This window comes from Daktulosphaira vitifoliae, unplaced genomic scaffold, assembly GCF_025091365.1.
Source record: "Daktulosphaira vitifoliae isolate Bord-2020 unplaced genomic scaffold, ASM2509136v1 Scaffold_4, whole genome shotgun sequence".
In the NCBI taxonomy this organism is placed as follows: domain Eukaryota; kingdom Metazoa; phylum Arthropoda; class Insecta; order Hemiptera; family Phylloxeridae; genus Daktulosphaira; species Daktulosphaira vitifoliae.
The window spans coordinates 13081636-13109045 of NW_026099575.1; the positions used below are offsets into that span (position 1 = coordinate 13081636).

At 30.5% G+C, this 27410-nt stretch overlaps 1 protein-coding gene across 1 annotated transcript in view; it reads left to right on the plus strand.

Moving 5' to 3' along the window:
• The window catches only part of LOC126906162 (uncharacterized), a 49521-nt gene extending 27668 nt beyond the window's left edge, over positions 1-21853 (plus strand). The window contains exon 2 of the mRNA XM_050686499.1: positions 20531-21853. Within this exon, the coding sequence (XP_050542456.1) occupies positions 20531-21675 (1145 nt within the window). The 3' untranslated portion in view covers positions 21676-21853. The remainder of the gene's footprint in view (positions 1-20530) is intronic.
• Positions 21854-27410: the final 5557 nt, after the last annotated feature.

A 27410-nucleotide genomic window follows, 5' to 3' on the forward strand; every position in this document is an offset into this window, starting at 1 on the left:
ATGTTCAATTAGATATTAGTTATGCATTTATTGAAAATGATAATTTAAATTTGGACAACGTTATTGATATTCTATGTCAAATACAACAACTTATGAATTTTGAATTGGGTACATACTTGCAATAAAAGGCTGGATGTATTGTTTCTTTTTAAAAAAATATACCGTTTAACAGAAATTTAATATTTTTCATTTTAATCATCTATTTACAAATTTTATAATTTTGATGTTGATTTTTAATAAAATTTAAATTTTGGTAGAATGTAGCAAAATCATATGATAACTTGTAATCTATTATGATAACCTTAAATAAACTTAATACGTAATTAGTCTAGTTTATTTATATTGGTGAGTTATTTTTTTTTCAAACATAATATATTTATTTAATAATTTTAGTAAAAAAATTTGTGATATAAAGCTATACTAAGTATGACAAATTGGTCTTACCACATCACCTACTAGCAAAAATAACAAAACCCGAAAAAATAAATTTTACAAGAGAGATNTTTTTTTTGTTATCGTCTTGCATCATTAATTTGAAAATTACATTTAAATATTATTTTTAATATTGAGGTACGTCGTATTTTTGGAATAAAAATATGTATAATTTGTTTATTTAAACATTTTTTGAGATTCACGAAATTTTTAATTACTTTTCAATAAATTATATCGGATGGTCTCAATTCGAATTAATATAAAAAAATATAACTGCATAAATTTTAAGACAAATATCGTGCACTTGTTAACTAGTTGTTCCAGTTCTTTCTAAAACCAACACTGCTTAGATCTCGTATAAAACTTTTAAGAATAAAACAAATATATGCTTCAAATAAAAAGAAAAACATTTAAGCATTATATAAAAGTTTAATTTTACAAATAAATTCAAATAAGGTTGGTCCGAATAATAAATTATATATTTTACGTCAAATCGAGTGAGGGTTGTCAAAATAAATCGTAGTCACAAAAAAAACCACATAGTAAAATAATAATATGCATAAGAAATATCTTCTCAAGAGGGGAGACAATAGTGATGGGATTTTTGATATTTATTGAAGTTACTGAATCAAAATGCGATAAAAATAAATTATTTTAAAATTGCTTTTTAACTCAAAAAAAAAAATTCAAAATATAAATTATCACAGGCGAATTTACACTTCGTACCCTAAGCGTGAAAGACACTAGTGTTACCAATTCGGCAACTGTTCGTCGCTCTCATTTCATGATAAAATTTGTAATTTAAGCTAAATCAAATTTAAAAGTTACTTTTTCGACTTTATAAATGTAATAAAATTTTAATTAAAAATTTAATTTCTTATGTCTTATGAACTGTATTCTATGTTAATTAAATAATATATCGTTCATAAAAGTCAGTGTATTGCCCTTATAAGATATTTTAAAATAAAATAAAATACAAAACCCAGGATTTTAACATAAAAATAGCATATTTTTGAATACGGTAGCCATTTGCGCATAGAAGGAAGGTCGTCGGGACAATTTTTTTTTTTTAATTCTATAGTACATGACATAAGCTTTAATATGATATATATTTAAAGGACACAGTATTTCCGGAACATTTTCAAAAGTCAAGTTAAAAAAGTTAGTTTTTGTAAAAAAGTTGCTATATTAAATCTCCCCTGTGAGCAGAATAAGTGTTAGATTTTCAAAAAAAAATGATATCAAATGAAAGGGAAATATCTAAGGTTTTAATATAAAAAAAATTATGTTTATTTGTTAATTTTGGAAAAATGTATGGAAGTTTATAGAAAAAAAATTGAAAAAAATGACAAAATTTATCGATCATAAAAATTGTAATTTTTTTGGAGATTTTCTACATTTACGGGGAACGAGGGAAATTTTTTCAATTTTTGCGGGTAATGTATTCAACTAAATACAATTTGTGATCTTTTGACGTATTGTTGAAAGATATCGGTCCAGTGAGAGCTGAGAAAAAGTAGTGACAGACACAAAAAAAAATAAATAAACACACATGGTAAAATTAATACCTTCTCAGCTTTAATTAAAAATTAAAAAAATGCAATTTTTTATTGTTATACAATGTATGACGAAAACTATGCTCTTTAGTACACATGAAAAGGGGGATACCACAGTATTCAATATTTTCCAAGGGTACTCTAATCAAAATTGGATTAGAAAATTAGAGACTGACTATCGTATGCAAAAATATGCTATTTTTTTGAATAATTTCTTGATATTATATTTTACATTATTTTACATTATGATACTATAACTTTTTAAAAAATGCATGAATCAATTCTATTCTTTAACAATAAATACTTTATAGATACCTCTTTATTAAATTTATTTAAGGTTATCATAATAGTTACAAGTTATCATATGATTTTGCTACATTCTAACAAAATTTAAATTTTATTAAAAATCAACATCAAAATTATAAAATTTGTAAATAGATGATTAAAATGAAAAATATTAAATTATTATTAAACGATATATTTTTTTATAAAGAAACAATACATCCAGCCTTTTATTGCAGGTATGTACCCAATTCAAAAATCATACAACGTTGAATTTTAAATAGAAAATCAATAACCCTGTCCAAATTTAAATTATCATTTTGAAAAAACGCATAACTAATATCTAATTCAACGTTGTGATGTTGGATTAACTGTAGGATTGATTTATATACATCTATGAATTCTGGTTTAACGTTAGAAATACTGAGTCTTGATATATCAAGATCATTTCCAATGTTTTCATAGCCCTTGTATAGATTAAATAAATTTAAAGATTATTGAATTATACTTTTTAACTAGAACCCAATATTATTCTTATAACTCAATATTTGAAAATAATGACTAGTAACTTCATTTAATATGGTAGAATTTTGATTTCCCAAATTTTGAATAATGCCATTGATTGTATTAAACACAATATTAGCTGTGTTAACAGAAAAAATATCTAATCGCTTAAATTTCAATGCTTCTAAACAGTAAACGGACAATGCAAGAAAATATTTGTATACTCGTGATTCTACAGCGCCTTTTAGACCTTCCCTTATTTTGACAACCCGAGTATTATCATCAAATTTCGATGCTTTCTGGATTATGTATCCAAACGAAACAATTCCATCTTCCGAGTATAATACAGGTTCGTTTCTCAGAAACAATAATGCGTCTTCAGAAACACCGTGTGTTTCATTACAATAACTAATTATTATTGCAACTAAAATTGTAGCAAAAAACATTTTTTTATTCTGTATAACTAAAAAAAAGGTATATTTAAGTCAGAAAATTAACACTTGAATTTTTCTTAAACTGAACTACCTGAAAGGTATTTGACATTTATTTAAACGTAAATTGGAATCGTGTTAAAATTTTATTTAGCACAGACATATTTGCATGAAAATAATATTATTTATTTATTTTATTATAAATTTCAAGTTATGATATTTGTTTTAGAGATTTATGGACAAATTTCTATTACACATCAAAAAAATGTTTGATATTTTTAGATAGTCAAAGCTTTTTAGCTTAATTTTACTATTATGTGTTTTTTTTTTTTGTCTGTGAACGCTCAATCTCAGCGCTCGCTGGACCGATTTTGATGAACAATATGTCAAAAGATCACAAACCGTATCTAGTCGAAGACATTACCCTCAAAAATTGAAAAAAAAATTCCCTCGTTCCACGTAAACGGGGGAAATCCCCCAAAAAATTGCAAATTTCAAAAACGCTAATTTACGATATTTTTTCAATTTTTTTTACTTAAAAATGCCTTAACTTTTTTAAAAATGACCGAATCATTATAATTTTTTTTTTTTATAGATACCTTAGATATTTACCTATTATTTTTATATATTTTTGTGAACATTTGACCCTTTAACAGCCCACAATAAGGGTTTCAAAAAGTTAACTTTTTTACTAAATATAACTTATTCAACTTAACTTTTGAAAATGTTCCGGAAAGACTGACACTTATTTAGAAATAATAAATACAATATGTTGTTAATAGGATCTTTTATATATGCTCTGTCAAAAAACATTAGATCAATTAATGTAGAAGAATTCAATATTGTGAATAAAATAATTATCCTCCTCAAAATCACAATATAATAAAGCATCAAATGTTTTATTATCATAGAGTAGAATAATACATGATTTTGATATAAATATAGGTAAAAAACGCAGCACAGTGAGGACGTTGCATAGTTGGGACCAGTAAAAAACGCTTCGTTGCAAATCTGTAGATAGTGTTTAATTTAAAAAAATAAGTGGATTATTCCAAAAGCAACATCATCTCCTATTTCTTTATTTATATTCTGATTACAAGTTTTATTATTTATAAGTGAAATATACGAATACAAATTTATTATAGCAATTAAATATAGTATAAAATTGATATTTAATATTTAATTATTGAAATTTTTTACAAAAATCGTATTTTTTTTATTAAATTTTAAAATCCAAAATTTTTTTTTCCATAATTAAGTATGTTCCATTAACTTTAATTTAAGATATATATAAAAGTGTTAGTATTTTTGGAGTATTTTTAAAAGGTAAGTTGAAAAAGTTGTCTTTTTAAATCCACCCCTGTGGGCAGGTTAAATGTCAGATTTATAAAAAAAATATACAAAATAATAGGTAAATACTTCTTGTATCTATAATAAAATATTATATAGATTTGGTCATTTTTAAAAGAGTTATGGCAGTTTTAAGTAAAAAAAAAATTGAAAAAATGTCAAAAATAACGATTTTTAAATTTGTATTTTTTTTAGAGATTTCCCCCATTTACGGGGAATGAGGGAATTTTATTCAATTTTTGAGAGTAATGACTAGATACGATTTGTGATCTTTTGACGTATCGTTGAAAAAAATCGGTTCGGTGAGAGCTAAGAAAAAGCGGTAACAGGCACAAAAAAAAAATACATCATAATAAAATTAATACCAATTCAGCTTCGCATCGAAGCTAAAAAACAGTTGTTTTGGCAAGTAAACTGAGAATAAGTGGAAATATTTTCATAAAACTTCCAGAAATTATTTATATACAAAAATTACAAGTTATATTTTAAAATGGGTTTACATTCTATAGTCTGATGTGTGATTTAAAGAAGTTGTGGAATACTTGGAATAAAAGCAGTCAGAAATTATGGGTTAGCAGATTGCACATTTTAAGNTTAAGTAAAAAAAAAATTGAAAAAATGTCAAAAATAACGATTTTTAAATTTGTAATTTTTTTAGAGATTTCCCCCATTTACGGGGAATGAGGGAATTTTATTCAATTTTTGAGAGTAATGACTAGATACGATTTGTGATCTTTTGACGTATCGTTGAAAAAAATCGGTTCGGTGAGAGCTAAGAAAAAGCGGTAACAGCACAAAAAAAAAATACATCATAATAAAATTAATACCAATTCAGCTTCGCATCGAAGCTAATAAACAGTTGATTTGGCAAGTAAACTGAGAATAAGTGGAAATATTTTCATAAAACTTCCAGAAATTATTTATATACAAAAATTACAAGTTATATTTTAAAATGGGTTTACATTCTATAGTCTGATGTGTGATTTAAAGAAGTTGTGGAATACTTGGAATAAAAGCAGTCAGAAATTATGGGTTAACAGATTGCACATTTTAAGTGGCAAATAACTTAAAATTACAGAACGTATATCATATGGCTCTAAAATTGATAAAAAATAATGTTTTTATAACATTATATTTTCATACTATAATGGCACTGATGAAGTTAAGTGTATGTCAAAATCTTATAATGATTATTTTACTGTATAAATACCAACAATGATAAAAGTATAATAATTATATGGAAGGATATGCTTTTTGAATTATATAGAGTTAAAAATACTATATTGTTCAGTTATTTTCTTTATATATATTACTGTAATTACATAAAAATAAAATATGTATCTATAATAGTTTTTAGAAAAAATTTAGCATGTGCATTATTGAATACAGTCTTTCAGAAATCAATGAAAAAGCATAAACAAAAAATTCTAATCAAAAATCACCGAATAGAAAAAAATGTACTATTAAATGAAAACCTTATAATAATGTTAGGTATAATTGTTTTAATCATTAACCAGATTGTTAATTACGTCGAATCTTTTAACTATTTACATAAATTAAGGTTGGAGTGACGGTGAAAACTTTCAGTTGCTTGGTTTCAACAAGATGGTGCTAGATATCATATGAGCAGCAAAACAATTGCATTACATCAAAAAATTTCAGAAATTTCATAATCTCTCAAAATTGTAAGATCGGTTGTCGCCCTTTTCGGTGACCGTAATATCATTTCTGCATAGGCATATTCAATNACTGTATAAATACCAACAATGATAAAAGTATAATAATTATATGGAAGGATATGCTTTTTGAATTATATAGAGTTAAAAATACTATATTGTTCAGTTATTTTCTTTATATATATTACTGTAATTACATAAAAATAAAATATGTATCTATAATAGTTTTTAGAAAAAATTTAGCATGTGCATTATTGAATACAGTCTTTCAGAAATCAATGAAAAAGCATAAACAAAAAATTCTAATCAAAAATCACCGAATAGAAAAAAATGTACTATTAAATGAAAACCTTATAATAATGTTAGGTATAATTGTTTTAATCATTAACCAGATTGTTAATTACGTCGAATCTTTTAACTATTTACATAAATTAAGGTTGGAGTGACGGTGAAAACTTTCAGTTGCTTGGTTTCAACAAGATGGTGCTAGATATCATATGAGCAGCAAAACAATTGCATTACATCAAAAAATTTCAGAAATTTCATAATCTTTCAAAATTGTAAGATCGGTTGTCGCCCTTTTCGGTGACCGTAATATCATTTCTGCATAGGCATATTCAAAAGCAAAAATATGTTCTCAGGCTTAAAACGTAGGAAATTTATGACAGAATATTATCTTTAAATATGGATTAATGGAGTCCAATGTGCTCACAATGGATTTAAAAAATTTTCAACATCACCCTTAAGGGTGTGTCAAAAATGAAGGTGGTGTCATTAAACGAGTGTCATTTTTAAACCTTGAGTTTTTTTCTTAAAATAAACTTACGTGACAAAACTTTCATCCTTCTATTTTATTCTTTTTAAAAAATCAATCTGAAGTGATGTTTTTATTCAATTATGTTTGTAAAATAAATGAACGAGAATGAGAGTCGTNTTTAATCATTAACCAGATTGTTAATTACGTCGAATCTTTTAACTATTTACATAAATTAAGGTTGGAGTGACGGTGAAAACTTTCAGTTGCTTGGTTTCAACAAGATGGTGCTAGATATCATATGAGCAGCAAAACAATTGCATTACATCAAAAAATTTCAGAAATTTCATAATCTTTCAAAATTGTAAGATCGGTTGTCGCCCTTTTCGGTGACCGTAATATCATTTCTGCATAGGCATATTCAAAAGCAAAAATATGTTCTCAGGCTTAAAACGTAGGAAATTTATGACAGAATATTATCTTTAAATATGGATTAATGGAGTCCAATGTGCTCACAATGGATTTAAAAAATTTTCAACATCACCCTTAATGAAGGTGGTGTCATTAAACGAGTGTCATTTTTAAACCTTGAGTTTTTTTCTTAAAATAAACTTACGTGACAAAACTTTCATCCTTCTATTTTATTCTTTTTAAAAAATCAATCTGAAGTGATGTTTTTATTCAATTATGTTTGTAAAATAAATGAACGAGACTGAGAGTCGTATTTTTTAATTTAATAGTGACAATTATATTTCTAAGGTTTTTGTACATCAAAGTTACCTTATCGAAGTTAAACTGATTTTAATTCTAATGAGTTCTAATTTTACAGATAAGAAATAAATAAAATCACTATTAAGCATAAATTTTGTTATGGATTATCCTATGATCACAAAATCCAAATGATTTCACATGAACTCATGACAGAAAATAACATGAAAAGGTGTTGAATATCTAAAAACTTTTTTTTTATTTTAATCAATAGGTAATAATAAAAATGTTGCAAAGTCAGATTAAAAAGAAATTCAAACTTTTTTTTTTTTTGGCTAATAGGATGAATTTATTTATTTAATTTTTTATATTGTTTCCCTATTTTACATTTAAAATTAAATCTAAAAGAATAAGATCAGAAATTGGCTTAAAAAAAAAATTAAAAGAGTATAAAACGTTATCTCTTATATTCAGAATTCTAGTGTAATTNCATCCTTCTATTTTATTCTTTTTAAAAAATCAATCTGAAGTGATGTTTTTATTCAATTATGTTTGTAAAATAAATGAACGAGACTGAGAGTCGTATTTTTTAATTTAATAGTGACAATTATATTTCTAAGGTTTTTGTACATCAAAGTTATCTTATCGAAGTTAAACTGATTTTAATTCTAATGAGATCACAAAATTCATGATTTCACATGAACTCATGACAGAAAATAACATGAAAAGGTGTTGAATATCTAAAAAACTTTTTTTTTATTTTAATCAATAGGTAATAATAAAAATGTTGCAAAGTCAGATTAAAAAGAAATTCAAACTTTTTTTTTTTTTGCCTAATAACATGAATTTATTTATTTAATTTTTTATATTGTTTCCCTATTTTACATTTAAAATTAAATCTAAAAGAATAAGATCAGAAATTGGCTTGAAAAAAAAATTAAAAGAGCATAAAAAGTTATCTCTTATATTCAGAATTCTAGTGTAATTAAAAAAAAACAATTACTTAACAAATCTATTGGTGTTACAAGAGGGAGTTTCATTACAAATTTTATGACTGGCAACGCCTCTTGCATTACCACCACCTGTTGTATGAGAGAACTCATCGGTGTAATCACTGTACGTCTCAGTTTCGTTATAGTACTGGTTCGATTGCGCTTCCTACGGGAAACAAGTAAAAATCGCGTGTTCTCTGTGTGTGTTATTACACACAAATAATGTTAGCGAAAATAAACATTTTTTATTTTCGTCACCATGCTACATGGTTCATATAGTGCATATTAGCCTATAGTCGTCTTTATTGACTAATCGCCTTTGTGATTCCTCGTGCCATTATTCAATTTTCCTAACAATTCTGTACCCTAGTACTTATCATGTGTACAATTATCTTTACGATTCGCCACACTAAATTGTTTGTGAAGTGATTCAGTGTCGTACAAGATCCGTCCATCAATCTAGATACAGCAATTCAACTCTATCATTGTATGAACCGCCAGCCATCGATAATCGATAAGAGTTCAATGTTAAATTGTCTTTTTTTAATCATTTTGTTTTTAACATATTGTTCCTTGTGGTATTTAGTTTTTAAGTGACTCCCTATGTCCAATTTTGTAATATTTTATGATTTTTTTTTAAATAATAGGTATAAAATAGATCTATAATTATGTCTCAATAATTAATTTTTTACATTTTATTAAAAATATTAATTATATTTAAATTTTAAATAAAATGTAAAAAAAAAATTCAAGATAGCTATTTTGTAAAGTAGACCTTAAGAAAAATTTTGGTAAAAAAATATCTTATTAACATTCAGTAGTAAATATTCTATAGCGTTTTAAAGTTTGTGAAAATTTGAAATTTCATGTATTATTTTACGGTATTAAACACTGAAATACTTGTTTAGAAAAGGTCAGATGAAAACATTATCTTTTCTTGATTACTATAATTTGTAGGCGTGTCACTTTTTCCATGAAAATTACTTACGCTTTTGAATGAGAGTGGTAAGTAATAATTGCCTTATCAAATTTCTTCTCATCGTATAAATACCAAGTTTGTAAATATATAGACCTTATACTTAGTATAATATAAATCTTGATTCATGATAAATAAATTCTAATTTTAGTTAGAATAAGTAGTTTTATCTCTAAAGAGTTAAACTACTTATTAAGTAATAGGTATTGTTTATGTTTTTATTTGAATTAAAGCAAATCATTAGAACGTCAACAATTTTCATAGAAAAATCATATTTAGTGTAAAAAATTGTGTTTACTAGTGTCCTTTTTTTATAAAACATAGCCAGCGTTTGATACCGTAGAATAAATACAGAAAAATTCGAATTTTTAAAAAATTTTAAATGTTACAGAAGATTAACTACAAAAAATTGATGAGAAAATTTTTCACCAAATTATTTCTTAAAATTTATTCTAAAAAATGTCTATATTGAATTTTTATTTTAACATTTCTCGTAAACTTTTAAAATTATAATTTTTTTGTTTAATTATAAAAATTATTTTTATTGCAATATTATTATAGCCCTTAAGTATATTAAATATAAAAAAAATAGCAAAAAATATTAACTGAATCAAAAATTATTTAAGTTGTCAGTGAGTGCTGGGCCACTCTATATAAGACTAGTTTTACAATTTTTTTAATATCTGCTAGTGTAAGTACTAATTTCGATTTCCTATACAGTTCTTTATTTCATAAAGAATCACGCTCATAATTGCACTTAACCCTAAATATAAACCAGGTGGTTGATTATACTAAATTAATTAATTGATTAGTTTTACCCAAAATGTATTAAATATGATATTTAATATCAACTAATATATCGAAGTCCAACAACAGTAAATGTGAAAATTATGAAGCGAGCTGAAAAATGTATAGATTATAAAATGCATAATGTTGGTTAGCAAAAACCAATGAATTTCATAATGAGCAACAATTATGAATTATTAGTAAATTATTAGTCAAAACTAATATTTGCTATAAATTAAGCGCAATGAAATTCCCAATTCAACTAATTAATTATAACAAGTAAATGCACAAAAAATCTATTATTTTAAAAGATTGTGGTTTATTAAAATCACATTGCAAATAAATGTAAAAAAAAATCTGATATGTTATTTCTTTACACTTTTTTACGATTTTGAAAAGTTGTTCATTCGTAATACTTTTTCTTTAAAATTTATTAAATTTCTTCAGTTTTAAAAATTAGTGGATTCATTTAAAATCAATACTTTATAATTTAAGCAGTGAACACTTTTCTAATAATCGCGCTTGGTGCAGACTTGGTCTCTGTCATTACACGGGCATCCGTTCTGACGAGCATAGTACAAACACTCCAAGTGACCATTAATAGCCGCCAAACGCGTCGTCCACGTACTCCAATTACACCCATTCTCGCGGGCGTATTGCAAACAATCCACGTGACCGTTTTTGGCGGCTATGAGGGACACTGTAAACGTTTCTAATTCGTTTAATTTTCGGGTCCTCACATCGTACAACATTCGTCGGCAGCAACTTCTTTAATGTATTATCCATCAGAAACTGGTTTACCATGTTTTGCAATACAGTGGGATACAGAAAAACTAGCAGCTGTTAAAATATTATTTGGTTTAAATGCAGCTTTGAAATTATTTGATTGATTTTTAAAACATTTCAATTTTTGCGAAATTAATTCCAACATTTCTTCAGTTGATAAAAAAAATATGTCCGTATGAATTGTTTTAAAATGTCTTTTTACATTAAAACTGCGACTAACTACTGTTTCATTACATAAACAACATAACTCTTTATTATTTTTTTGAACTAACCCATAATCTACGGTCCATTGTTCGTGAAATGATCTTCCACTTTTACTTTTTGACATCATTTATTAAAAAATATAACCTTTGAATTATTATAAAAATAACACTCACCAATAATGAAAACTGCCAAAACCATACATTCAGACAAATCAAAGGCAACGATAAAATTTACAAATGAAACACATTCGATTCAACGAATGAGTAATGACTAACGCTAGCCGTGGACCAGTTTTACACATTATATCCGTTATATAAATATATACCTAATAAAGTTCTTATCGAATAAAATTTTCTTATCGAAAAGTAATAAAATTAATAGTTGTTGAGCAGTGTAGATATTCAATTCAATGCGTGTAGGTATAATACCATAAACTTAATATTTCATTGTGGTAATCTCAATTTATTTTAGTCTACGTCCTACGACCAGCGGTTTTTGAAGACAAACTTTTACACAGTTGCGTGTGTCACTAAAATAGTGTGCGCGTACCATAGGTTCGCCATCTATGTCATTGATGGATCCCAATTTTTACGATAAACTCATAGTATTATACGTCATAAATGAGATATGTTCAAAAGTTACGTGTGAGCCCGGTCAAGCTCCAAGTAGCTTAAAATCGCCCAGTACCAGTCGCAATGATAACAATCGTGTCCGGCACTACCGGCACCTTGCTGTCATTACGTTTGTATCCACGGTTGACGTTAGATCGTACCGTTGAGTCCAATGACTCGTAGCCAGTGATTTGGCATAGATTTCTTTTGTTGGGTTTGTGTGGGCCTGATAGCGAAGCCTCAACGTACGTTTTATTAAATACTCAATGCACCTTTGGAGTTGATATTATTAGCGTTCAAACACCGGTGGTGTTCTTCTGTTGTTTGGTCCGTTCGTGCGTCCTGTCCCTGGGAAATTTATCGTGACACGCATGGTTGTTAACGCCATCCAAGAAGTATTTGTTGTGAAGAGCTCTAAGCATCGCAATATCACGTGGCGGAGGAAGTATCAGATGGCTGGGTGAAAATTTAGTTTTACCTTCTTGCGTTGTTAATTTTCTCCACGCTGGGTTTTGTACCAAATCATTAAATTCAGAAACACTTATGGCTTTTAGGACGACATCATAAGTATTTGGATCATATTGAAAACCGTAACTACTGTTACTTTGAACAAGATTCCTAATATTTGTTTGATATCTTACTCGAATTGGCTTATCATGGTCTTGTTGTGCTCTTGGATNTTTGATATCTTACTCGAATTGGCTTATCATGGTCTTGTTGTGATCTTGGATTTGACACGGCCACGGCGTTATCACACGTTGACACCCCGCGGTCGTATCAGTTCCTTCTCAGCCACCGCTACACTGTAAACCGGACCGTTACACACACGCGTTATCGTCGTGGTGTAAAGTCCAACAAATGCCTAGCGTCGAATACCCCGCCGCAATAATACGTCCAGTTAGTCTTCTTCGTGACACCTTACACACTGTTATACGCCGTCCACCGGATCAACCAAGAACGCCACCGCGATTTCGAGTAACTTTTATTTTTCTCTTGTCAACGATTATTCAAAGCAATACTAGTGTTATTATCATTGTTCGCATATTATTTTTGTGTTACAACTCTCTTTTTTTTATTATTTTATTAAACGGCTCGACGCCAAGTAGAACTACAACCGGTGTTACTTCATTCCTCACCATCTTTTACCATAACAACTGTCTCCCCGGCATTGGATCTAAACCGGATTAACTTTTTAATAAGATAAGAAAATACTGCTGACATTTTATATTAATTACATAAATTTTGAATTTTATTTAAAAGAGACAGCGAAATTTTCCTCACCTTCCCGTACTATGGATATTTTTAACTTCTATTTCACTGGTGACAGCAGTGAAATTCCCACCCGGTCGTATAAATACTATCTACCTCGCGAGTAGTAGATTTCCACCTTCGGTGTATTTTTAATCACGGTAAGAGTGGATTTCTGGCGACTTCGTATTTATACATACACGCGCACTAATGACCTTGAGTCGCACAACGCCGCGAACACAATCATTTAAGTGTTTCGATAAANAAGGTAAGAAAATACTGCTGACATTTTATATTAATTACATAAATTTTGAATTTTATTTAAAAGAGACAGCGAAATTTTCCTCACCTTCCCGTACTATGGATATTTTTAACTTCTATTTCACTGGTGACAGCAGTGAAATTCCCACCCGGTCGTATAAATACTATCTACCTCGCGAGTAGTAGATTTCCACCTTCGGTGTATTTTTAATCACGGTAAGAGTGGATTTCTGGCGACTTCGTATTTATACATACACGCGCACTGACGACCTTGAGTTGCACAACGCCGCGAACACAATCATTTAAGTGTTTCGATAAAACCGCTAGGCAGGTAGGGTGATCATACACGTTATCATACCACAGCGATCGTTACATTTAATAACCGGGTCCCATAAAATCGTTTGTATTATTATTTCCGATCTCCACAATCATTTTACGACTGCTATCGTATTAATCTCATTTCCCATTTACATTTGCTATAGCACACCACTATCAACAAAATATTGCAGTATTATTACAATCACAATAATAACGATAACAATAATAATAATACAAACGGCCGTCATTGTCGACGTTCATACGTGAACACATAGCGCGTATTCTCGCGATCGGCGATATCGTATTTCTAAATAACAAAAACAAATAAGCGCGTGCGTTTCATTTATTTATTTTTGTTTATTTTCGATAAATACGGTAAGGAACGTTCACTATGACCGGTAAAACTCTCTCTCAAATGAACCGTCGGGAATTATTGCGCGAATGCGCTTATAGGCAGTTAAACGGCCCCACGACAAAAAGCGATATGCTGGCAGTCTTGGAGAATAGTTTACGCAGTGAGGGGCTAGACCCATCGAACGCGATTCTGCCCGAACGCCCGCCGCTTCATTACGAGACGCTCGCGATGGAACGCGAGCCTCAGGTAGACGAAGTCCCCGCGTTATGCCGGACCGTCGACCAGCCACATACGCGGACCGACCGTTTAACCTGTCGCGAGAGAACCCTGAAGATGAATCTCTACAAGAATGGTCTCTGGCAACCGGCCGTCCTAACGGTAGTGTGAACGCAGTATATACCGATGACTTATATACGGTGCGTTCAATATCCCACGCAACGGAGGAGATAGGCGCAGTAAGACAAAGTTTACGCGAAATATCTCTTAATACACGTATGGACGCTCGCATGTCTGNGACGAAGTCCCCGCGTTATGCCGGACCGTCGACCCAACCACATACGCGGACCGACCGGTTAACCTGGCGCGAGAGGACCCTGAAGAGGAATCTCTACAAGAATGGTCTCTGGCAACCGGCCGTCCTAACGGTAGTGTGAACACAGCGTATACCGATGACTTATATACGGTGCGTTCAATATCCCGCGCAACGGAGGAGATAGGCGCAGTAAGACAAAGTTTACGCGAAATATCTCTTAATACACGTATGGATGCGCGCATGTCTGAAGTGGAGAGAGCACTGTCTCGCATTACGCAAGAAATACGATCTCTCTCACAAACGATTGTAAGCCGCGATACACACAACGAGACTATACGTAATCCGTTCGCCACCGCACAGATGACGCGAGAAACGACGGAAACCAACCGTTCTACTTACGCGCGTCTGTCCGAACCGAGCCGCGTAACTTTTGGGCCCAGCAACACGACTCAAAATGACGCGGCCCTACAGCAGCGCCTGACTGAAATCGAGGAGCGCGAAGCGCTTAACCTACAGCGATTAGCCAGTCAGACTCCGCGCACGTCACCATCGCTTCTTCGAGCGAACACGCACGATGCGGCTTTCAACTTAGACGCGCGCCCACACCACACGGGGCACTTCGAACCGAACACATTCGCACCACCGACACGCGATTTGTCTCCTTCATCATCGACCCGTTCGCACACGCACATGGCGATCGGGCCACTTAATTATTCGCCTATTGTACGACCCCCTTCCCCCGAGTTTACGGGAAAATATGAGGAGGACCCACGCGAGTTTCTAGAACAGGTAGAAAACCTATTGGCCCAAGCGGGCATAGATCGAGATTTATGGGTAAAAACGGGCGTACAATTTTTAAAGGGATTAAAGGGGTTAAAGCATTAACTTGGTGGGAAACCATCAAGTTAAACAACATGTCCTGGCGACAATTTGCGAGGGAATTTCTCACGACGTTCGATAACAACAGCATACAAGCTGAATTAGACGCAACAGGGGCCACATCAGCGCATGACGGAATTTATCATAAATAAACAACGTCTAGCGATGCGCGCACGCCCCAGTTGCTCTGAGCAGCACATTGTAGATCGGGTAGTCAGTCTGTTACGTAACTAATATTACGGTAATGTAAGAATGCGATGTCCGCGTACTTTAGATGACTTACGCGTAATCGCAAACGATCTAGACCGACCGATACGTACGGGTAGACTTATCAATAACGCTAATCCGTACGTGGCTGCCATATCACCCTCGCAACAATCGCAAAGAACGCGACCTCGGCCAAACGCACCGCTCGATCCGCGTCCCCCCCGACCCTGTCGCTTTTGCGGAGCCGATCACTGGCAAAGCGAATGTCCTAACAGACCGACAGTGCCTGGAAACGGACAGCAGCCACGGAGAAACTAGTCCGTTCTCCGGACTCACAAACACAATTCCGCCCAAAACTTTATCATATTAATCAGCGCGCCGACCAAACCGCCCGTTCAGTCAACTCGGGTAGCAAAAACGGATGTGCTTTCTACGAACAAAATGACTCTATTTTGAATAATCTTACTAACAACCACACTTCTATCACACCACCTTCACCAACACCCCTACAGCCCCACTGTCATTATAGTGGGCAGGCTGTAGCACCTCACTTCACCACCACCACACCCTTATCCACAATGAGGACCATAAGATTATTCGAAATACTTGTCACACGTTCGTAGACTTAATAGGTAACGACTATAGCGCGAGTCGGTCCAACGATATGTTGGTCACCGTGGGGGAGGGGAATACGGCAGGAACGGCCTACCCGCTTATGGCAATTAATACTGCCGGCGAACAAACCGTTTCAACGCTCCCCGTTCGAACCGCTAACTACCTGAGTATTGCCTCACAAACACGCCCGCGTAAACTTACCACTCCCGCTGTGGAGCTGGAATTTGACAACGGCTTTGTGACGGCCTTACTTGACTCTCAAGCGCAAAAATCGTATACCACTCGAGCAACAGCTCACAAATTCGGAATTGTGCACAACGGACAAACACCCCCAGTTAGATTAGCTGACGGCCACACAACAGACACGGCCGGCACAGCCACTTTTAAAACAAAAATTNACACGGCCGGCACAGCCACTTTTATAACAAAAATTGCGGATCTACAAGTAAAGTTTACGGCTGTTATCTTAGAGAATCTGTACTGTGACGTACTCCTGGGACACGACTTTCTAACGGAACAGGAAGTTNACTGTGACGTACTCCTGGGACACGACTTTCTAACAGAACAGGAAGTCTCCTGGGACTACGCTGCATGTACAATTCACTTGGGCGCGACGCGACGCACTACAGCTTGTTGGAAAGCGAGTACTCAGCACACGCTACCCGACGTAGATCTCTCAACACTAGATATAGCAGGCGACCCACATACACACGCATTATTAACGCGCACGATAAAAAATTATTCTGCAGTTTTTAACGACACGGTAGGTCGCACAAAGCTTATCGAACACAACATCGTTCTAAAAGACCCGACGCCTATCGCGCAAAAACCTATATACGCGTATCAGACGCGTATCCTATGCCTAATCTAAACGAAAGAAGCATGAGGGGGCGAAAGTCTTCACGTCACTCGATTTAAAATCGGGTTACTGGCAATGCTCTTTACAGCAAAACGTACGCGAATACACCGCGTTCAGAACAAAAAAGGGCTTATTTCAGTTTCGTGTACTTCCGTTCGGACTTAAGAATGCACCCATGACCTTCGTACGCTTAATGAACGAAGTACTTAGGGGGTACATCGATTACTTCGTTCAAGTCTATCTGGACGATATTTTAATTTTTTCAGACAGTGTTNGTTCAGAACAAAAAAGTGATTATTTCAGTTTCGTGTACTTCCGTTCGGACTTAAGAATGCACCCATGACCTTCGTACGCTTAACGAACGAAGTACTTAGGGGGTACATCGATGACTTCGTTCAAGTCTATCTGGACGATATTTTAATTTTTTCAGACAGTGTCAAAACACATCTAGACCACCTTAGCAAGGTTCTAGAATGCCTAATGCGTCATGGCCTAACATGCCACACTAAAAAGTGTAAGATCGGGTATTCTGAAATTTCTTTTTTGGAACACCGGGTGCATGGGTTAGGCATAGACAAAGAGCCGGAAAAATTGCAGTCTATACGCGATATTCCAGTCCCACGCAATGTAAGGGATATACGAAAATTTTTAGGGGTATGCAACTGGTATAGTCAGTTTGTCGACAATTATGCTGACAGCATCGATCCCCTCACCCACCTTTTAAAGAAAGGGGAGAAGTGGTCGTGGTCTCAAACACAACAACGCGCTTTCGAGCACATCAAATCGGCAATATGCGATTCACCACGCCTTTCCTCCCCCGACTACACAAAGATCTTTTGCCTACAAACTGACGCTAGTGAACTAGGCGTAGGGGCGGTATTATTTCAACACGGTCAAAAACCGGGGTAAAGGATATCATTGCTTACGCGAGTAAAAAGCTGTCGGATACGCAAAAACGTTATGCCGCTGTCGAGCGCGAATGTCTAGCAATATGTCATATGGGCAACCGATAAATTTAGGTCATACTTAGAGTACGCCCCTTTCGAGTTATACACAGATAATTTAGCGCTAACTTATCTGCACAAAGCGAAGGGAACAAACAGTAAGTTGACCCGCTGAGCGCTACACCTGGGTTACCTAAATTTCACCACGACACACGTACCGGGCAAACACAACGAATCGCCCGACATGTTGTCACGTCACCCAACGGACGGATCCCCTGTTGACGAAGACGCCCTGGACGACAATTTGTTAGGCGCGCCAATGTCTAGCCCGCCCACAACCACCGCCACTCTCGATAGTATTTACTCCATTACCGAGGCAAACGACGCGATCTACGACCGACCGTTCACGGGGGGGGGATGTACGAGAGTGGCAAAACAACGACCAGTTTCTCTCTTCGGTCATAAAAAATTTAAATGCGCAACTTACGATAGCGAACGAAAAACCGGCCACGAATTTTTTTTGTTGGACGGTATCTTACGTATTCGTATAGGCGCTGACACACCGGTAGTCGTCCCCACCGACAAAGTACAACATATAATTTGGCGGTACCACGACGGTCCTCTATTATGTCACCCCGGATGGAGAGAAACACACCGAGCGGTCAAACAACGGTTCTACTGTAAAGGGTTAAGAAACGCCGTACGCATGTACGTAAAATCGTGTCACATTTGCGCGTGCACTAAGCCCTTAAACATGCGCCCCGAAGACCCGACGGTCAAGCGCCAACCTAGACAGCCGTGGGAAGTAATCAGTATCGACCTGATGGGACCGTACCCTAGAACACCAAGGGGCAAGACGAACCTATAGAAGAACCTAGAAAAAGGTTCTTTCGCGCGATAAAATAAATAAGTAGACATAACAAAAAATCATAAACCTTTGAATTTGTGACGTTACAAAATTACTTTTATTTTCGAAAATACAGTGATAAATTATAATATAAAATATACTTTACAGCTGACCGTTTTTGTTTTATTTTTTTCAATAAAATTGTGACAACTATAAAACATTAATTCAATAAGTAGTATTTTAGTGCATAAAATTTAACCATTTTAAAATCAAAAACATCACAATATTAAACAGATTTGTTAAAAAAAAAACCTGTTTATAACACTAAGTAAACAGTTAAAAACATTATATTACCCATAAGAACTAAGTAAATTTCAAAATTTTATAATACTATTTAAATTTTTTTAATATACTGTAACAACCTTGATTTAGTAATCGTAGCATTTAAAATGTTTATTGGATTTCATTAAATATTCGTTCACAAAAATTGTACGTAACATAATGGTTATGAATGAAATCTACCGTTGAGATAGCTCACGTATAATCAGACAACAATTTGGTTGACCACTCTTAAAATTATTACAAATAATATTATACACATCTCTAGGTTGAAGCTTTTACAAAAAAATATATTACATCAAGTACTCGGTATAGTAACCTTACACTCCACCCAATCTGATCTACGAAGCATCGTTTTTAGTCTGGCTACGATAATTTGAAGAACTCTAAAATACTTCAAGATATTAAATTAAAATTTTATTTTAAGACTATTTTTGACAATAAATGTTTAAATTCATTTTTTTAATATTAAGTGCAAAATGTTAAATAATAATAGAATCACAGTAATATAATGAAATTATTCTATACAAAATTAAAACATATTTACATTGTAAGTAATAAAACATCACATTTTAAATTACCTTAACTGAAAAGTATAATCTAAAAATAATTACTGTCAACGATTTTTTATATAAATAACATATTTTGTATAAAATGAAACATTATTAACTAAAAATATAATCAACGCAACTTTTATTTCACAGTGAAAAAATTTTATATTTCAAAATGTATACTAAATATTTATTTTCATTTAGTTTGATTTGCATTACTCTCAATTTTGACTTTGTAAACTCCATAGATAAAGTTTCTAAGTTAAACGTATTTTTAAAAAACCCTAATTGGCTACAATTAAGAAAAAATTTACATATTATTGATGGAAGTCATGGAGAAATCACCTTTGACCAATTGATTAATGGAATTACTAGAAGTGATTTTGTTACATCTGAAAATCTAAACGATAAAGCGAGACAGTTTTACTTGTTGCTAAGTTGCAATCTTTTTAAGACATTAGGAGAATATACAGATTATGTAAAAATAATGTGGACAGAATGTAAAAAACATGCCGACCAAAAAAAAGCATATAAGCATTATATAATGAGAGAATTTACTGCTTTCACAAACTTCATTGCTGATTGGCCGGCAGCATTTTCTTCTTTTTCAAATTATACTGAAATGGAACTTAAAAATAACATTAATTCTTATGTAAATATACTATATTATTTAGCTTCATCATACAACCATAGTAACATTGATATAGATGAAAAACTTAATGAATTAGATAATAATGTTCGAGATTTTATGAATGGTAATTGTAGACCAAAACAGCCAACTCCATCGAATGAAATTGAATGGTACAACAGACAAGTTGGAAATAGACCTTACGGTGATGTAGTTTGGATAGTCAAACCTCATCTTGATAAAATAAAAATTAATGTTATAGCTTTATTGTTGAAATTTGATTTCCTGCATACCAAAAAGTGTATATTAATGTCAAATTTTTATTATAAAGTTTGTGAATTTGAAATCTTTTTAAAATATTCATATTGGAATGAATTTAGAGACGGTTTGCATATTTATGACGGAAATAATGGTGAAATTACCATGGACCAATTGTTTGATGGATTTGGAACAAAAAACTTTGTTACATCTGAGAATAAGAACGATAAAGTAAGACATTTTTATTTGTTGCTGAGCTGTAATTTTGCGAAGAAATTAGAAGATTATATAGATTTTGTAACAATATTATGGATAGAATGTAAAAAAAAATATACTACAGAAAAAAAAAAATGTAAAAAACAACTAATAATGGAATTTGATTCTTTCACAAATTTCATTGAAGATTGGCCGGCTGCATTTTCTTCTTTTTCAAATTACACTGAAATGGAACTTAAAAATAGCATTGATGCATGCGTTATCATAGTACATTATTTAGCTTCATCATACAACAAGAATGACAATTTTATAGACGAAAAACTGGATGAATTATATCATAATGTTCGAGATTTCATGAATAATAACTGTAGACCAATACAGCCAAATCCATCGAATGTAATTGAATGGTACAACACGCAAGTTGAAAGAGAAATACCTAGAGACGAAATAATCGCAAGTATTAAATATTCTCTTTATACCATAAAGATATCAGTAATGGAAATGTTTTTGAAATTCGGTTTCTGGCATACAATAAAGAGTGTATCTAAAATAAAGACATTGGATCTTTGAAATTTAGAGACATTCAGTATAAGTGGCATCATAACTCTCGAATTTAATTTCAATTATATTGTTGCATTCATTTATTTATACTGAAATTAAAAAGTCAGTCAAAGGTCTATAATACAAGATTTCTGATCTCGTAATTAAAATTAAAAAATTGCGTATCGTTTAAATCTAATTGATATCTACCTAGTTCTATTAATTATATTATTTTATTTTGATTTTTAATAATATGTAATTAAATAGAATAATCTAATAAATTCTTATATAATTTATTTTATTAATTTGTTCGTTATTTGTCGCCGTTTCTACAAAGTAATTGTCTTATATTATATGATAATTTATCACTTTATTTTCTAAAATAAAAGTAATTTTATTTAAAATGAATGAAGTAATTTAATTTCATATAATTTTGATTCTGCATAAAAAATTTTAAAAAACCACATTAGATGCAATTTCCACGCGATATATTCATGAAGTCCAATCAAAAACTTACCTATGTTATTTCAGCTATTATAAATCCATTATATTTTTCTTGGCAATATAATGAGAAAACTAATAATTTTATATTAATTTCACTTGAAATAAAATTTTTCAGTGTATTTTTTTTATTTTATTCCAAACAAACCTTATATTCTATTAGTAAAATGACTCTGAATGAAATTTCACTTCATCCGGGCGTATTCGTAACATGCACTGTTTTAACTTCGATACGAAGCTGAGAAAGTATTGGTTTTACTAAGATGTGTTTATTATTTTTATTTTTTTGTGTCTGTTACCACTTTTTCTCAGCTCTCACCGCACCGATTTCTTTCAATGATACCCTCAAAAATTGAAAAAATTTCCCTCGTTCCCCGTAAATTGAGGAAACCTCCAAAAACACGCAAGTTAAAAAAGAAAGACCTATTGTCGAAATATTTGCGGATATCAAGCATGCTCTTTATAACATGAAAATCTCAGTTATGGTTTTTTTTTTGAAATTTGGTTTTTGGTATACAATAAAGAATGTACCTAAAATGGAGACATTAGTTTCAACTTAAATAGCGTCATTAATATCGAACGTAATTTCAAATATATTTTTGCATAATTTATTTATTCTGTTAGAGTGTCAGTCAGTGATCTATTTTACAAGACGTCTGATCTCGTCATTTAAATTTAAAAATTGCGCACCGTTTTAATCTGATTGATATCAACCCAGCTCTATTAATTATATTTCTTATTTTGATTTTTAATAATAGTATAATCTAATAAATTCTTATTTTATTAATTTTATTAATTTGTTCGTTATTTGTCACTGTTTCTACAAAGTAATTGTCTTATTTGTTTAGCCTTAATTAATTTATAATCATTCGTAGTCATAAATATAGTATTTAAAATGGTTAGTTACTCGGGAAATACTGTATTAAATATTGATAATATATCATAAATTTTTATAAAGTAGTATCTCTGCCTAACGGAAAATTTATTTTTTTAAATATGATGGAAATATTTCCTTGAATGTTATGTACAATTATATGTGATAATTGTTGAAAAAATACCAAATAATAATTAATTTAAAACCATAATGGATTAATTTATCACTTTCAGTCTTAAAGAAACATCTCACAGAACAAAATACATTATTATAAAAGTAGAAAAAAATAATCGTTCAATAACTTCTAATATTTATTATCAAACCTGATTTAAAGTTATTTTTCCACTTAAAACGTAAAATTAAACTTATCCATCTGTTAAATAAATTTCAATATCATAGTAATTTATAACATTTTAACAATTATAATATTATATTCATTAAAAATATATATATATATAATTGTAATATAGTCACAAAGTTCAACTTTTTTTTCTTAAACTGCTCATTAAACTCAACTAAAATGTTCTATAAAAATGATTAAATTTGACGGATAAGCACCAAATTTTGTACAAATTCTTTTTTCATCAAATTTTTTTATAGAAGTTTTAAAAAACATGTATTTTCAAAATTTTATGTTTTAAATGTTTAATTATCTGAAAAAACTGAAACCAAAATCGGAATAAACGTTTCAAATTTTTTATAGAATTCACATAAATATTGCAAACAACAAAACGGCTACTAAACCTATGCTATAAACCATTCCTATTAATAATTCTCTTATCATCAAGTTCCCTTCTACTTTTATAGAATAATTAAAAACAGTCCTGTCACTCTTTACAGCACTTTGAAATACCTAAACCTTTATCTTAATTTTTTTATAAATAACATAATTAAAAAAATAAATAATGAATTTTTTTATCTTAGCTCTTTATAGGACATTAGTCGCTTCAGTACTGTATTGTTTAAAAATGCTCTGAAGAGTTTAAAAATTATAATATACAAGAAATTAATCATTTTATCATATCATATTTTTATATTTTTTAGTATTTCAAATTTTACCTTATTATATTAGCCTACAACTTTATTTTTATATCATTCAATAGATATAAAATCATTGACTCTAAATATTTGTTTAAATCCATTTTCTAGGAAATATTTCAGTTAAAATAAAAAAAATGTATGGCAAATTAAGGAGTAGTTGGGTAACTGTATATACATTTTTTTAAATAACTGTAAAGCTTAGTTTAATTGTTCGAAAGCTATCGAAAATTTATAAATAAACAATTATATACTGTGAATTTTTATACAGAAAATCATAGGCATAGCTTAAAAAAAAAGGTCTATGGGAGCTATAGTCTTGTTTTTTATTCATACATTTGGATAAATACCTAATGTGAAGTTTCTCTATCACATTGATTTATGTCTCCTCTACCACAAAAATTAATTCAATTCGTTTGAGGGGGCTACGAGTAGTTCTGTGTAGACTGAAGCCCTCACATCCACCATCCAAACTATGTTAATGCAGAAAATGATTAAGTTAAAATTGCAAATAAATATTGATTTTAGGCAAATTTACTTATGGAAGATCTCAGTCAGCATCAATAATTTGTTTTATAATTATATTCATATTATTTAGATTATTTTATGATTATTTCAAAATGAGAAATGAAAAATTGAGTTTAAATTACAAATAGCATATCCATAAAATTATAATTATTTTGTTAGCCTTAATGCTACTTAATTTACTATCTTAGAAATACAAACTTTTAATAAAATTTCACTAGAATAATTTTGATAAAGTGAAAACAATATTTTAATAGTAATATGTATAACTCCAAAGTTCTCGTAGGAAATTGGTATGACGAGCGATACCATAGTTCTTTTCCTATACAAGAAAGTGAAAAAAAATCACTTTATCAGAGAGATTATCACTTAAAAAATACTTTTTTAATAAAAGATGACAGAACTCTATGGAAAACATGGATTACAGCATTGGTAAACTATTCATAAATAAATATAGTTAGAATAATTATAATTCGTGTATAACATAATATAATGCATGTATTGCTATATACATGTATGTGCATATAGATAATATATATATATTTACAATATGTACATTGTATTTTTTAAAAATTATCTGTCTTGGAGTAATTTAAATAATTTTTATGTCCCAAAAAGTTTCAGATTTTATTTAATAGAACTTATTCCTAAAAAATATAATAAATCCTAAGAGATGCTCTTCGAAATTTTCTAAATGACAAGATTGCTGTCTTAATCTCCCTTTAAATATGCCATATTGTAATTAAAAAAGTTTGATTATCTACATGTGCATAAAATAATATGTTTTTCACATGTATTCTTTAATATAAAATATTACTATTCATTTTTTTCTAGATACTATACAGAGTGATTGGCTAACTATGTTACACGTAAGATCTTTAAAAATACAAGTGTTATAAACAATTTTTTTTTTTAATCATTATGGTTCTTTGATGAGCTGTTTCACAAGAAAAATTAAATTTCTATCATCATCTCTTATACTTGGAACTTGTATCAACTTCAGATTTTCAAATGGTAACTCCATATTATTGTTATATATTTTTGTTCGTCATAAAAAAAAATAGTTAACAAAAAAAAATTATAAATTATAAATTTTAAGTAAGTTACGCTAATTTAAAATTTACGATATTTGATGAAAAAAGTCAGTAGTTTTTCCAACACGATCACATTATTATTTTATGTAGCGATAAGAGTTACCGGTATCAACGCATGTAGTCAGAATAGCACTTATCGATTTATCACCTACAATGTTCGAGTCTATTATAATTTTTTCTTAATAAACCCTAAACTTAAAAAAGCCGTAGAGCACTTAATATCAAATAAAATAAAATATTTTTTTTTATTTAACTAAATCTAATGGTGTAAAAAAAAATAGGGTTACCATTTGATAATATGAAGTTGATACAAGCTTTAAGCATAAGAGATGGTGGTAGAAATTTAAATTTTTTTGTGAAATACCTCATCAAAGATCCATAATGATTAAAAAAAAAATAGTTTATAACACTTGTATTTTTTAAGATATTAAATAAGACATATATATACAGATATAAGACATAGTCTCATAGTTAGTACTATCACTCNTAAGACATAGTCTCATAGTTAGTACTATCACTCTGTATTCTTCCTTCGGGACAAAAAAAAATTATCCTTTATATAGACAATAAAAATTTCTATTTGCTAATTTATTTAAACATAAGTTATTATAATAACTTAACAATATTGTAGTATACTTCAAGAGCTTCAATTCGTTATAAGATAAATTAGAACAGACAATCTGCAACATTTTCCTTTTTTGGAAAAAAATTTATGAAAACAAATTTTATGAAAGAATTGAGCAAAATGTAAAAGTGACGACTTTTTACTAAAATGCTATGATTTTTAGCTTTAAAGTAACATAATTCATAGAAAAAAATATTGTAAGGACGTTTTTCTTTTTTATTTTTGTTATAATACATAAAAGTTATGGTAATAAATTCATTTTTTTTTTTTATTAAAACTTTCACTTTAAAGGACAAAAAGAAGTTGGTTCAAAATGATTACATTTAACATATTAAAAATCGATAATAATTTGAAAATAATTAATTATAAAAATTATATAATATATAATTAAACGAATTACTAATCTGGATATAATTAAGGAAATAGGAGTTAATGTTGGGTTGGGTTGGTTACATTTTTAACTTTATAATGCTCATTGAAAAGTGTATGAATCAACACAATTTTTTTATGAGAAATAATATTTTTTAATAATCCCTTTTTCATTCGACATACTTTATCTTAATCAGGGTATTAATAAGGAACTAGCAGATCATGCAGCTTTTGTAATTATCCACCAATTTCTTAGAATTAAACACTATCTACTGATTTGCATCGAAGCGTTTCTTATGATAGTGATTTTAATCACTGTCAGATTAAATCTATACTGGATCCAACTATGCAACGTCCCCACTATGCCGCGACTCCACTGTGCTGGGTTTTTTTTATTATTGATATATACACTATGTACATATGTTGGGTTGCTCGTATATAGGCATATCTCACTATGTTAAAACTCTTTGACAGCAAAAGTGCAAACTTCAATAAACAGAGCATAACAAATAAGACAGTCTCTACACGGCTACCGACTTGATCATTATCTTCGAATCATCGAGTGCGATATTTAATCTAAGTGCAACATTCTGCTTTTCAACTACACAATTCTTACTAACTCGAAATAGTGTTCTATTTACGAAACCTTGCATCTATGATTTTGAAGTTGCCATCGTCCAACTAACCGATTTTTTTAATATCAAACAATATACGGGGGGTTACACAGTCACTGATCGGA